Here is a 14,909-nt window from a genome sequence, read left to right as displayed (position 1 = left end):
TATTGGGCCTTTTCGTTTTTGGCGACCACAGCGTACGGCTATAAAGACAAATTAGAAAACTAGTTCGGACATACAACCAGTGAATTTTCATCGGCTTAACGATTTCATTTCAAAATGATTTGTTAAATAATAAAAGCTGCTTATTTAAATACAAGTGGTATGGAAAACGATACTACTGAGAAATTAATTTCTAAATAAAAGAATTTTTCACGCTGAACAAACATTATTACTAAAATTGAAGGACATTAAATTTTTACAAGTACGTTTTTAGTATATTTCCACATAAGTGTGCTAATAATCATACATTAAAGTGTAACGTAACATTTATATTATCACCGTACTAATGCCTGCCGTGCATGCCAGTAGCACGAAAAAGATTTCTTAAAACATCGGTATTTTAAAATCTGAACCAAATAATAATAACCCATACGAAATTTCGTAATCTTAACCAAATATCTTTAGACAAAAAACCACATTTAATGTAATATTCATAACAAAAGCCTTTGTAAGTGCTTTTAGTTTTCAACACAGGTGCGTAGTATATTAATTATTATTGTTAATAATGCTGACACTGTTTTTATGGTACTGTATTCTCCTTGTTCTACAAACTTAAAGTAAACTACTCAGATAAAATATATCGTGTCATTCGGTTAAAAAACACGTGAAAAAGTAAATAATGTTTCAGCTAAAGCTTCGTAACGGATTACGAAAATCTTTAGACAGAGATTTATCAGGAATTGTCATATGTATAACAATTCCTAAATAGGTACGAGTAGTATAAAAATTTCACTTTGTGCTTAAATATTTTATAGCATCGACGCAGATGGAATTAAATCTCATTAAATATAAATTACATGTTATTCATTTCTATAAACATTATAGTTCTAGTAAAGTGATTCGATATGAAATATTATGCTAATGTGATTAAGCCCTATCACTATAGAATCTGAATCGTGCACGATACAACAACATGAAGATAATTATAATAGATGATATCGAAATGATCGATATTCGCATTGGATTTTATGTCGTAACACTTTTGCTTAATACTTAAAAGATAATAAAACTATTATGTAGGTGACAGAACAGTTAAGGAAACCAGTTAAAAGTGATATATCCAGGGGAAAGATCCTCCATATTGAGTAACGAGGTGCCCTAACCTCTAAATATTCTAGAGTTAATACAATTTCATCGTGGTATTCAGCATCTGAAAATAAAATATATTTTTGTTAATGACAGCAATAGACAAGAAACTAACTCAGGAATCGTCTCGCCGTACTTCTACGAGTAGTAAGTACAAATGGCTATATTATACTTATTATATTTGAAGAGTGCGGTCATATAATGCAGCACAATGCTAGTAGCATGTTTAACAATTCTTTATTATATATTGTAACTATATATACAGTGTAAACTCTTTATAACATCAGTCGTTATAATCAAATTTCTCTATAACTTAAAAATTAGTTAAAAAATGTTTGGTTTAACACAAAACCCATACGTTAATTTGCATACATTAACTTTAATAACGCAACAGCACTTCTCTATTATGAAGAAATATTTTCATATTTAGACAACAAAATACTTGTGTAATTGTATTTATAATCAGCTTACAAAACTAACCTATAGAGGTGCCGAAATTTCTAAGAAAGACACCTGAGGTCATCAACAGCCCCGTTCACCTTTGTTATTGTTAATTGTATTAACACGTGTGCCATTATTCTTAGATTAAATTGCCTGTAGGAAATTTTGGTCAATAATAATATATATATAAATTATTTTATTGGTTAAATTTGTATGTTTTCTTTTCGCTCCCTATAATGTAAACTCTCTATAACAAAAAAAGGCTCGTTTCCTTGAAATTCGTTATAAAGACTTTACACTGTATATTGTAATATCCGTGACTATCAAAATACGGGGCCTAAGCCTATGTTCTTTAATTATCCCGTACATATAGATTTTTGAAGTTTTCTATGGGTTTAAGAGTTTTGGAATTTCTTATTTATCTACTTCATAAAGTTACCATATTGTAACTGTTAAATAATTTAGGGTGACATTGATTTTTTGATTTCAATAAGATTGAAAAATTAGTTTGTTATCCTTATTCATAAAAAATATATCAGTCCAATGGCACCATTTTAACTAAATCACTTTTTTTCACAGCGAAAACACAAGACAGAAACAGACGAAAAATTTGGTAATTTAAGTACAATTACACTAATTTAGATTTTATGAATAAAAGGATTAGAATAATTATTAAAGTATTTGTCATTTACCTTCACATCTTACTAACTCGATAGCTATCATGCCTTTTATTTCTTCATATTCCTTTAGAACCAACTCTAAAAATATTACGCTCAGAAAATTTTGGTAAAAATGTGCTAAAACACTGATTATTGGCAGAATCATGTACAAAGAAAACCCCTAGAACGATAGAAAAAAATCAGGAAATACTCGAAATCTGTAACTTAAATAAAATATGTCATATTATCAATACAGTTAGTTATTATAAAGAGTTGACAAACCTCAATAAAAATGAAAATTTAAAAAAAATATGCAAAACTTGAGCGACTGAACAGAATGAAAAAAAGAAAAAATAAACGTTCTGTCCAAATTAACAACATTTATAGATATTCTCAAGATAAGTCAGGAAAGCTATATTAAGCCAAAAGTCAGATAAGGCACCAGGTCCAGACAAGATCACGAACGGATTACTGAAAGGAACCCTAAAAGAACTGGTGCCCATTATGACAAAAATCTTTAACGACATCCTAACATCAGAACAGATTCCTGAACAATGGCAAACCTCGCACATAATTCTTATATACAAAAAAGGATCAAAGGAAGACTTATCCAACTATAGACCAATAAGCCTGATGTCAAACATATATAAGATTTTCTCCAAGATATTACTAGATCGATTAAGCACCACATTAGACGAGAGCCAACCAATGGAACAGGCTGGATTTAGGAAAAACTTCGCAACGATAGATCATATACACACAGTCAAACAAATCATAGAAAAATACAGTGAATATAACAAAACAGTGTATATGGCTTTTATAGATTATACCAAAGCTTTTGACAGCATCAAACATGAAGTGATATGGGAAAGCTTAGAAAACCAAGGAGTATCCGGGGCCTATATAAACATCATAAAACAAATATATGCTAACTGCAATGCAAGAATACAAATGGAAACACTCGGAAAGACATTTAAAATCGAAAGAGGTGTCAGACAAGGGGACCCATTATCTCCAAAGCTATTTTCTGCTGTGCTCGAAAACAAATTCCGAAAACTAGAATGGAATGAATTTGGACTAAATATAGATGGGAGAAAACTACATCATCTTCGATTTGCAGACGACATTGTATTGTTCGAAGAGAACCCTCATAAACTTGAAGAAATCATACAAGACTTAAACAAAGAAAGTGAAAAAGTAGGCCTGGAAATGAACACAAGCAAAACAAAGCTACTATCAAATTCAATCCCATACGAAATAAAACTTAATAATCATCCTCTAGAATATGTTGAAGAGTACATTTATCTGGGGCAAATTATCTCTCTAACTGATATAACTACCAAAGAGATCAAAAGAAGAATAGCAAATGGATGGAAAAGAAATTGGTCACTGAGGGAGATCATGAAAACAACAGATTTCAGCAAGAAAATAAAGAGAAAAGTCTTTAACACATGTATCCTACCCTGCCTTACCTATGGCTGCGAAACTTGGGCACTATCTAAACAGCACAGGGATATGCTATCACACTGCCAAAGAGCCATGGAAAGAAGCATGCTGAGCATAAGAAAATTAGATAAACAAATAAACGCAGACATAAGAGCTAGAACAGGTGTGACAGACATTCTCACTAAGATTGACCAAATGAAATGGAGATGGACGGGTCATATGCTACGGAGCTCTCATGAAAAATGGAGCAAAATAGTGACGGAATGGTACCCTAGAGACGGAAAACGAAGAAGAGGTCGACCACGCAAGAGATGGGAGGACGAACTGAAACTAACAGCAGGCTACAACTGGAGAAGAGTCGCAAAAGATAGAGAACAGTGGAAAGGGTTAGAGGAGGCCTTTGCCAAGAGGCAAACCGAACTCCGAGATATACTGGAGTGAAAATATATTAAAGTTCAGATATATAAAGTGACAGAGTTTCGGAATTTAAAGGCTATATTATTATTATTATTATAGATATTCTCATTTTCATAAAAAATAAATCAGTTAATATTAACTTAAGTACAAATCTCTGAAAGACTACTTACTTAAAAGAGTGCAATTAAAGTGAATTAGTGTTTATGAAAAAAGAGTATAAATCTTATTGGTCGAAGCTGTCAGAAAGTGCGTGTTTATTAAATGATACAAAACAATAGAATATAAATATACTCACATCTGAAATGATGGTAATGATAAGAAAATGAGTCTCAGTAACCATCTTGCTGAATATAAAAATTGTGTCGATAAACATCTAAAAAATTATCTTTTATTATGAATTTGGTCTGTATTTAATTTGTTTTTTATTTATTTGTTCTATGTATTTAATTTCATATGAGTAAAATTGAATTACATAAAAGCAAAAATATTATATCGGTTCGAATGAGTCATCTAATTCATGTTTATCATAAAATTATTCTACGAAATAAATCACAAGTGGTTAAGGTTAAAATGCATAGTAGAGAGAAAATACTGACCTTTATTTTGAGAGCAGCATTCGCATCTTTCACAGCATCTAAAAGACTTTTGTAAACATGTGTAAACTGTTTCAAGTGGAAGTTCTTCGACTCCAAAGTCAAGTCTCCATTGTGAACGTATTGCTTAACGTAATCCTTCAATAATTTCATTCGAATCCAAAACATTTCGCAACTCAACGAAATAACAATGGAAGCAAGCATTACAGAAACGTCGGATACTAAAATCGAGCCAAACTGGAAGAAAGCACCTACACCATAGACTTTAAATACAGAAATGGTGCTTATAATGCAGCATGTTATAGAAATCCCGTAAACCACAATTGAATAAATAGTGTACTTTATATTGAATCGTAATACTTTATCAATCGTCTCAACATCTGCACAATATTTAAAAAAATATGACTCCTTAAAAAAAAACGTAATGAGCGCATTAGATATAGATTTGAAGCATATAAGTGCAATTTGGAGGTATAGATGAGTAGATGCAAGAAGTGAACATTTGTACAAACAAAAAAATTGCCCTATATAAAATACTTTACAATAGTATTTGCAAATGAAGTTAACCCGTTTTGATGTAGACAATTCGCAGAAATGTCCGAAACAGATACGAATTGCTAGAATACAATTAATTACTGAAAATTTTCTGAACGAAAACATGATTTCGACTTATAGTTACCGTGTCTGTTCGTATACAATTCAAAATCAATACTCAATTCTATTTCTACATTCCAATTACATTAAAGAACCTTGACTAGGCTAGTAATAATTAAGCCTTATCTGTATATGCTACAAGGTAAAGCTATCGAATCGAAAATCTACGAATAAAAAGCCACAATGTCTACTAACATGTTAATATTGTTTTTAATGATTCCTAAGAAATAAATTGATAATAAGACTCAGATATGTATAACTTTTAGCACTGCTTTATTTCTGATGAAATAAATGAAACTGTAAATGAAACGCTTAGAAGGTACAGATTGTTGAAATTATCCGAAATTTGTGCCGTCCTTACGCTCAGTACAGACTACAGTAGTAATAGCTTTCATATCATCTAAAAATGCATATAATTGCCTGTGCCTGTTTAAAACAATACATATATTTATGTTTATGGAAAATAATGAACAGCATGAAAAGCGACCATAAAACACATAGGTATTAATGTTCCAATCCAAAGACGATAAATGTTACTATAATTATTATATGTTAATATTTCAAAACTTTGGTAAATTGTAAGACCACAACAAGGTCAAACTTGCCATCAAACTTGCTAATATCGAATCGGTTAATAATCGAATTGCCATTAAAATATAAAATATATTGGGCCTTTTCGTTTTTGGCGACCACAGCGTACGGCTATAAAGACAAATTAGAAAACTAGTTCGGACATACAACCAGTGAATTTTCATCGGCTTAACGATTTCATTTCAAAATGATTTGTTAAATAATAAAAGCTGCTTATTTAAATACAAGTGGTATGGAAAACGATACTACTGAGAAATTAATTTCTAAATAAAATAATTTTTCACGCTGAACAAACTTTATTATTACTAAAGTAAAATTGAAGGACATTAAATTTTTACAAGTACGTTTTTAGTATATTTCCACATAAGTGTGCTAATAATCATACATTAAAGTGTAACGTATCATTTATATTATCACCGTACTAATGCCTGCCGTAAGCGTGCATGCCAGTAGCACGAAAAAGATTTCTTAAACATCGGTATTTTAAAATCTGAACCAAATAATAATAACCAATACGAAATTTCGAAATCTTAACTAAATATCTTTAGACAAAAAACATCATTTAATGTAATATTCATAACAAAAGCCTTTGTAAGTGCTTTTAGTTTTCAACACAGGTGCGTAGTATATTAATTATTATTGTTAATAATGCTGACACTGTTTTTATGGTACTGAACTGTATTCTCCTTGTTCTACAAACTTAAACTAAACTAATCAGATAAAATATATCGTGTCATTCGGTTAAAAAACACGTGAAAAAGTAAATAATGTTTCAGCTAAAGCTTCGTAACGGATTACGAACATCTTTAGACAGAGAATTATCAGGAATTGTCATATGTTACATAACAATTTCTAAATAGGTACGAGTAGTATAAAAATTTCACTTTGTGCTTAAATATTTTATAGCGGCGACGCTGATGGAATTGAATCTCATTAAATATAAATTACATGTTATTTATTGCTAAGTTACATGTCATTTTCTAAAAACATTATAGTTCTAGTAAAGTGATTCGATATGAAATATTATGCTAATGTGATTAAGCCCTATCACTATAGAATCTGAATGGTACACGATACAACAACATGAAGATAATTATAATAGATGATATCGAAATGATCGATATTCGCATTGGATTTTATGTCTTAACACTTTTGCTTAATACTTAAAAGATAATAAAACTATTATGTAGGTGACGGAACAGTTAAGGAAACCAGTTAAAAGTGATATATCCAGAGGAAAGATCCTCCATATTGAGTAACGAGGGGCCCTAACCTCTAAATATTCTAGAGTTAATACAATTTCATCGTGGTATTCAGCATCTGAAAATAAAATATATTTTTGTTAATGACAGCAATAGACAAGAAACTAACTCAGGAATCGTCTCTTCGTAAATCTAAGAGTAGTTAGTACAAATTGCTATATTATACTTATTATAGTTGAAGAGTGCGCTCATTTAATGCAGCACAATGTTCGTAGCATATTTAACTATTCTTTATTATATATTGTAACTATATATACAGTGTAAACTCTTTATAACATAATTCGTTATAACCATATTTATAACGTAAAATTGAGTTAAAAAATGTTGTTTTAACACAAAACTCATACGTTAATTTGCATACATTAACTTTAATAACGCAACAGCATTTCTCTATTTCGAAGAAATATGTAGGAGAAATATCTACATTGCCTGTAAGAAATTTTGGTCAATAATAATTTAAATATAAATTATTGTAATTGGTTAAAAATTTTTGTTACGGGGCCTAACCCTTTGTTCTTTAATTATCACGTAGATACATATAGATCTTTGAAGTTTTCTATGGGTTTAGGAGTTTTGAAATTTCTTATATATCTACTATTACATAAAGTAACTTTTTGGATTTTAATAAGATTGAAAAATTAGTTTGTTATCCTTATTCATAAAAAAATATATCAGTCCAATGGCACCATTTTAACTCAATCACTTTTGTTCACAGCGAAAACACAAGACAGAAACGGGTGAAAAATTTGGAAATTTAAGTACGATTACACTAATTTAGATTTTATGAATAAGGGGATTAGAATAATTATTAAAGTATTTGTCATTTACCTTCACATCTTACTAACTCAATAGCCATCATGCCTTTTATTTCCTCATATTCCTTTAGAACCAACTCTAAAAATATTACGCTCAGAAAAATTAGGCAAAAATGTACTATAACACTGGTTATTGGCAGAATCATGTACAAAGAAAACCCCTAGAACGATAGGAAAAAATGAGGAAATACACTAAATATATAACTTAAATAAAATATGTGATATTATCAATACAGTTAAGTTATTATAAAGAGGTGACATACCTCACCTAAAAAAAATATACAAAACTTGAGCAACAACTAAACAGAATAACTAGCGTTCTTTCCAAATTAACAACTTTAGATATACTCATGTTCATAAAAATATATCAGGTTATATATAAAAGAAACTACTTAACAGTGAAATTAAAGTTAATTAGTTTTTAATGCAAAAAAGAGTATGTACCTAATTGGTGGAAGCTGTCAGAAAGTGCTTGCTTATGAAATGATACAAAACAAGAGAATATAAATATGTATACTCACATCTGAAATGACGGCAATGATTTGAAAATGAGTCTCAGTAACCATCTTGCTGAATATAAAAATTGTGTCGATAAACATCTAAAAAATTAAGTTTTATTATGAATTTGGTCTGCATTTAATTTGTTTTTTATTTATTTGTTCTATGTATTTAATTTCATATGAGTAAAATTTAATTACATAAAAGCAAAAATATTATATCGGTTCGAATGAGTCATCTAATTCATGTTTATCATAAAATTATTCTACGAAATAAATCACAAGTGGTTAAGGTTAAAATGCATAGTAGAGAGAAAATACTGACCTTTATTTTGAGAGCAGCATTCGCATCTTTCACAGCATCTAAAAGACTTTTGTAAACATGTGTAAACTGTTTCAAGTGGAAGTTCTTCGACTCAATAGTCAAGTCTCCATTGTGAACGTATTGCTTAACGTAATCCTTCAATAATTTCATTCGAGTCCAAAACATTTCGTAACTCAACGAAATAACAATGGAAGCAAGCATTACAGAAACGTCGGATACTAAAAACGAGCCAACCTCGAAGAAAGCACCTACACCAAAGACTTTAATTAGGGGAATGGCGCTTATAATGCAGCATATTATAGAAATTCCGTAAACAACAATTGAATAAATAGTGTACTTTACATTAAATCGTAATACTTTATCGATCGTCTCAACATCTGCACAGTATTTTAAAAAATATGAATCCTTAAAAAAAAACGCAATGAGTGCATTAGATATAGATTTGAAGCATACAAGTATAAGTTGTAGGTATAGATGTGTAGATGCGAGAAGTAAACCTTTGTACATAAAATTAATTTGCCATATATAAAATACTATACAATAGTATTTGCAAACAAAGTTAACCCGTTTCGATGTAGACAATTCGCAGAAATGTCCGAAACAGATACGAATTGCTAGAATACAATTAATTACTGAAAATTTTCTGAACGAAAACATGATTTCGACTTATAGTTACCGTGTCTGCTCGTATACAATTCAATATCAATACTCAATTCTATTTCTACATTCCAATTACATTATAGAACCTTGACTAGGCAAGTTATAATTAAGCCTTATCTGTATATGCTACAAGGTAAAGCTATCGAATCGAAAATCTACGAATAAACAAGCCACAAAGTCTACTAACATATTGTTTTTAATGATTCCTAAGAAATACATTGATAGTAAAAAGACTCTGACATAATATATTACCTTTAGCACTGCTTAATTTCTGAAGAAATAAATGAAACTGTAAATGAAACGCTTAGAAGGCACAGATTGTTGAAGTTGTCCGAAATTTGTGCCGTCCTTACGGTCAGTAGTTATAGCTTTCATAATATCATCTAAAAATGCATATAATTGCCTGTGCCTGTTTAAAACAATACATATATTTATGTTTGTGGAAAATAATGAAAAGCATGAAAAGCGACAATAAACCACATATCAATGTTCCAATCTAAAGACGATAAATGTTACTATAATTATTATATGTTAATAATTCAAAACTTTGGTAAATTGTAAGACCACAACAAGGTCACTTGCCATCAAACTGGCTAAAGTTAGAGGTAATGAGAGTTTAAGAGAAATCGCACCAAATAAATTAAATCTATACGGTCGCATTATCATGTAGTCCAACGCATGTTGCATCTCCATACGAAGTGATGAGTCTGTAATACCCAGACAGAAATGTAACGAATAAAAATAAAAGTTATATTATATTAATTGGCCGATTGCAAAGATTTATCTGATAATGTTGGAGTTGGATAATTTTTATTTTTGATTATTATTTATATAAATATGAATGCCTTAATATTAAGGCATCCAAGCACGTGAGCTAAATGTTGAAAGTGTTAAAGTTATATCGAGATAAATAGTTTAGGGAATATCATAACTTCTACCAAAATGGGTTAACTAGTTTTTGAGATCCATTTCATTTGGATAATCTTAATATATATAAATCTCGTGTCACAATGTTTGTCGTCAATGGACTCCTAAACTACCGAACCGATATCAATCAAATTTGCACACCGTGTGTAGTTTGATCCAACTTAAAAGATAGGGTAGTTTAAATCTCAAATTATAGTCGCAATATTATTTTATTGCAAAATATTTGTTTATTATTTGATACAATTCTAACAGATGGCGCTGTGTTAAATTTACCAACGTTTCACATATTAAGTTCTCCTACCGTTTCCCTTGAATAGTTTACTACTATGTAATATAGCAAAAACCTTAGCCACAGCAACGCTTGGCCGGTCTGCTAGTAGATAAATAAGTTTGTATTAAAATAGTGTATTTAAGTTTGTAATTTAAATAATCAGTTATTTAAAATCAGTATAATTATTCTTAATTACTTTTATTTTTATAATAGATTAAGAGTTTTTAACCCAGTTGTCATTTCAGGTATTTCCGAACCGATACAACACCTTCAAGAAAAGAGCGTAGCGAACCACGAGGCGTTTCAGGTTTATAAAAGTACTCCGCCTGCTCAAAAGAGTATTTAAAGAAGATCAGGGCATCTCCTTTAATACTCATTCGACATTACGATACGATACGATATTTCACTACTACGTAACGATAGGATATTCCACTACTGCCTTGCTATTCTGTAACTCACTTTTCGAACTGTCGTATCGTATCGTAATGTCGTATGTGTATTAAAGGAGATACCCCTATACTGGAATATCATATTCCAGTAGTGGAATATCGTATCCTTTGTATAGGCTAGATGTGTGGACATTCATGCTTATTCAATGTTGCATGTTCTATAAACACACAATGTTGAAATTTACCCATCCGTATTATAAGGGTCTGTACATATTTCTAATTTAAGTTTCTTATGCCTGTGGCTGTATTTCTTTTTTAATAGTGAGTACAAGTACATAGAGGAAATAAAAATTATTATTTACCTTCACATCTTATAAGTTGTTTCATTAAAATCTCAATAATATTTTTGTATTCATGAAGTATCAACTCTGAGAAAATTCCTGGTATAAACATCAGTAATACTATATAGGCTGTGATCAAGAGGTCTATGAAAACTTTCGTTAGAGTCTAGAAAAATAATTAAAAACTTGTATAATACATACTAAGTTCATGAATTTCACTTCAATTGTTGGACCATCTACTTGATGAGTTATCAATAAAATATTAGTTTAGAGAGAATCCGGTTGGGTATATGGGTTGAACACAATATCATCTTTTAAATAGTTTGACTTACTTCGTGATTGTATGCCTTTAACATTATCGATGACAAAACGATTATTTGTGGATAGTATAGCAGAATGTTGCAGGATATCTGAATTAAAAGAAAATGTATACAATAATAATTATTATATCGTATCGATTTTATTTAATAATGAATTAAGGTTATTTTGATATGGAATGGTGTATGTTTTTATTTATATTGAATGTTAAATCTGGTAGAAATCAGTGTTAGGCACTACTGTCATTATGATATTCATTTATCTTATATTACACCTTTATAAAATTGGATTCAAGAAGTTATTTGAAATCATTTATGTATTTACAGTGATATTCCATTCAAACTGAAGATTTAAGATATTAATAATCCTTAGAAAAACTAAGAAGTTGTTTTAAATCCAGCAGAATATTGCAATTACCAATTTTGCGATAATAGATAGCGTTAATATTTTGTGTGATAGTCTCGCTTACTGGAAGTTTAAGCTGAATAGCAATCAACAGAAATACAGCAGAGTAATTTAAAAAATGTGATAAATTTACGTTTATTTTTATAATGTTATATTGGGCTAAAGCAAAGACAATATTAACTTACCCCGACTTCCAACTCTCTACGCGCTTCATGAATACAGTTTAAAAGACTTTCATACACTTCTAAAATTTTTCTAATATTAATAATTTTGTATGTAACTTGATCCTTTTTGATTACATTAAGCTCAATATATTTACAATTTAGACACTCCCTGAGTTCTTTAAATCGATCGTATATTATTGAAAACGCCAGTATTTTAGGTAGATCGTTTAAAAGAAATAATATAAGAATAGCAGACAATAAGTTAAATGTATATTGGATGATACACATACACGATGTGAATATAGAAGTAAGTAGTAAGAATATAAAAACACCGCTCACTTGTCTGGAAATCAATACGGACTCAAATCCTAATATATCATCAATTCTAAAGACTGATGCAAAGAAATTGACAATCCATTTCTCATAGAATAAAGATAAGAGAATTTTTCCATAGTATAAAAGTTTTGCAAAAACTACAGTATGCAATGGAAAAATATTCATTGATTTGGGAGCTAAAATGAACAATGTAATAATAAGTGTTACACAGTAGCACCTCTTAAAAAATTCTATAAATTTAGAAGATTGGGAATTGTAGTAAAACCCGAAAAATAAACGGATGTGCATTATACAGTTGAGAAGTTTTGATTGAGTTTTGTTTTCTTTCTTGTACAACAACATTTCTCTTAAAGTGGCGTAAACACAATTGTTGAATTGTACGGCCTTTTCTATGTTTGAAAGTACACACAAGTGGTTCTATGGGTACACCAAACCATCAGTTACACTCGTAACATGCTATAGTTTTATATTACGTTGTCACAGGATGGTCTGACAAATATCAAAAAATATTTGATGTGATTCTAACAACACAAAAATAAATCAGTGGCGCTATAACCTTTTCAGGTCCTGGCTTCAGATTTCTATATCTGTTTCATCATCATTTGTAAATCTAATAAACAAGAAAGTGATCAGCCTCCTGTGCCTGACACACGCCGTCGAAATTATGGGTCTAAGGCGATCCTCAGTGTTCGAGCGAATGTTAAACGTGCATATATCCAGAAAGTCCATTGGTGCACAGCTGGGGCTTGAACCTACTACCTCAGGGATGAGAGTCGCACGCTCGTGCCACAAAGCCATCACTGCTCAATAACAAGCCAATAGCTAACTTATGAGAACTAAATTTCCTAATGTGTTATAATTGTAGATATACTTTGTATAATTTCGTTTCGTCAAAATGATATTTAAATCAGGTCATTTAGGCATTCGAAAAAAGTATTCAAATAGAAGCATGCTGTGTTATTGTCACTCACACGAACCGATAATGATAACGTAAAAGTATTAAATATCGAATATTTTTCGTAATTTCTATGGTATTTGAATTCGATTGTTCACATACGCAACGTATGCTTGGAGTTCACAAAATAATCACTTAGTTAATATTGAAAAGTGCCATTTGGTTTCTTTTCTAGGTACCATAATAACATCACCGATACTTAAAGAATTGGTAATTAGGTAATCAGTAAGCCGATACCGTTAAAGATTTAGAAGTAAACTTTGTCCCTAGTCTTTCTTTTCGCGAACACATTCGTCCATGCAGCATTCTGTTTCAATATGCGTAATTCTAATGAATTCTCGGACAGCTCAACGATGACACTTTATGCTGCATTTGTTAGAAGCATACGCGAGTCATATTCTATATTATGGATGGCCTTTAAATGAAAATAATAGACTAATAATAATGCTAGAACGGGCAAATGGCATTTATGCCGCCGTAAATTGCTATTACGCCTTTTTGTACCCATCTGTGTTTTTGCTGGGCACAAGGATATGAATCACTTGAAATACGGAGAGAGCAATCGGCAATATTCTTTCCACCTAACGTGTTGAGGGGTAGATCAGACTGCATGGCCTGCTTCTGGATTTCCTTAGACTATGTGCCTGAAAAGTATTTCAGATCCCGAAGGCATGCCCTGCTGTCTGAGTGGAACTCACGAATTGTCCTCCGCCAGCAGTCACCGATTCTTTTCATGATCTCGCTGATCAACCGTTTCCTCTGTTCTGCACCAGACCTGGATATATTTGTGACAGGTTTAGGAAGACTGAGAGATGAGTGTAAGTTGTTTTCATTTTTTTAGTAGAAAAAATTGTTAGAAGTATGAATGTTAGTATATTATTATTGTTTGGCATGTATGCTGTAACTAAATAAATTAATATTTCTTTAATAATATTTAAGCAAAAGCTGTTTGGGCCATTTTTGACCGACATTAAAAACGAAGAGGGGAACGAGGTGAGTATTTTTTAATGTTTGTTCAAGCATCGTTGCTCCATACGTAACCTATGTGTGTTATCAAGAGGTCAAATGAATGAAATGATCTTATCATTGTTATGTAGTCATTAACAAAGATTCCTTTAAGTAACACAAAGTTTCATAAATATCCAAGCTAGATTTTCATGTAGAATATTAAAACACCTGTTCTTAAATGTTTATTGAGTCTTTTCATGTATAAAACTATCAGTAGTTTTTCCTATACAAATAAAAAGTAAGCAATATTATAAGCATTATTATATTCAACAGAATTTTGCAGAGACAATAG

General features: G+C 30.7%; 1 protein-coding gene and 1 long non-coding RNA gene across 2 annotated transcripts; both read right to left on the bottom strand.

Annotated features, from left to right (window-relative positions):
- Positions 1-8,040: 8,040 nt before the first annotated feature.
- LOC125051957 lies at positions 8,041-9,597 on the bottom strand. The gene is made up of 3 exons (XR_007117375.1): positions 8,844-9,597; positions 8,543-8,620; positions 8,041-8,182 (listed from the first exon to the last, which is right to left on the bottom strand). It is a non-coding gene; the product is annotated as an uncharacterized LOC125051957 (long non-coding RNA).
- A 311-nt stretch (positions 9,598-9,908) lies between these two features.
- LOC125052000 lies at positions 9,909-14,221 on the bottom strand. Its single transcript, XM_047652640.1, has 4 exons — positions 14,102-14,221; positions 11,764-11,841; positions 11,453-11,597; positions 9,909-10,210 (listed from the first exon to the last, which is right to left on the bottom strand). The coding sequence occupies exons 1-4, from the start codon at positions 14,219-14,221 to the stop codon at positions 10,035-10,037; spliced, it is 519 nt and encodes a 172-aa protein (XP_047508596.1). The 3' UTR covers positions 9,909-10,034.
- Positions 14,222-14,909: the final 688 nt, after the last annotated feature.

This window comes from Pieris napi, chromosome 8, assembly GCF_905475465.1.
Source record: "Pieris napi chromosome 8, ilPieNapi1.2, whole genome shotgun sequence".
Taxonomy (NCBI): Eukaryota; Metazoa; Arthropoda; class Insecta; order Lepidoptera; family Pieridae; genus Pieris; species Pieris napi.
This window is presented reverse-complemented; position numbering and strand designations above follow the sequence as displayed.

What these genes read in the sequence shown, in the direction of transcription:
- LOC125052000 (XM_047652640.1), bottom strand. Translation starts at nt 14,221, where the DNA reads ATGCAGTCTGATCTACCCCTCAACACGTTAGGTGGAAAGAATATTGCC. An exon ending in ACAGATGGGTACAAAAAGGC is followed by an intron (nt 11,842 to 14,101) that starts GTAATAGCAATT and finishes CTTTTAATTCAG; the next exon opens with ATATCCTGCAACATTCTGCT. An exon ending in TAAAGGCATACAATCACGAA is followed by an intron (nt 11,598 to 11,763) that starts GTAAGTCAAACT and finishes TTATTTTTCTAG; the next exon opens with ACTCTAACGAAAGTTTTCAT.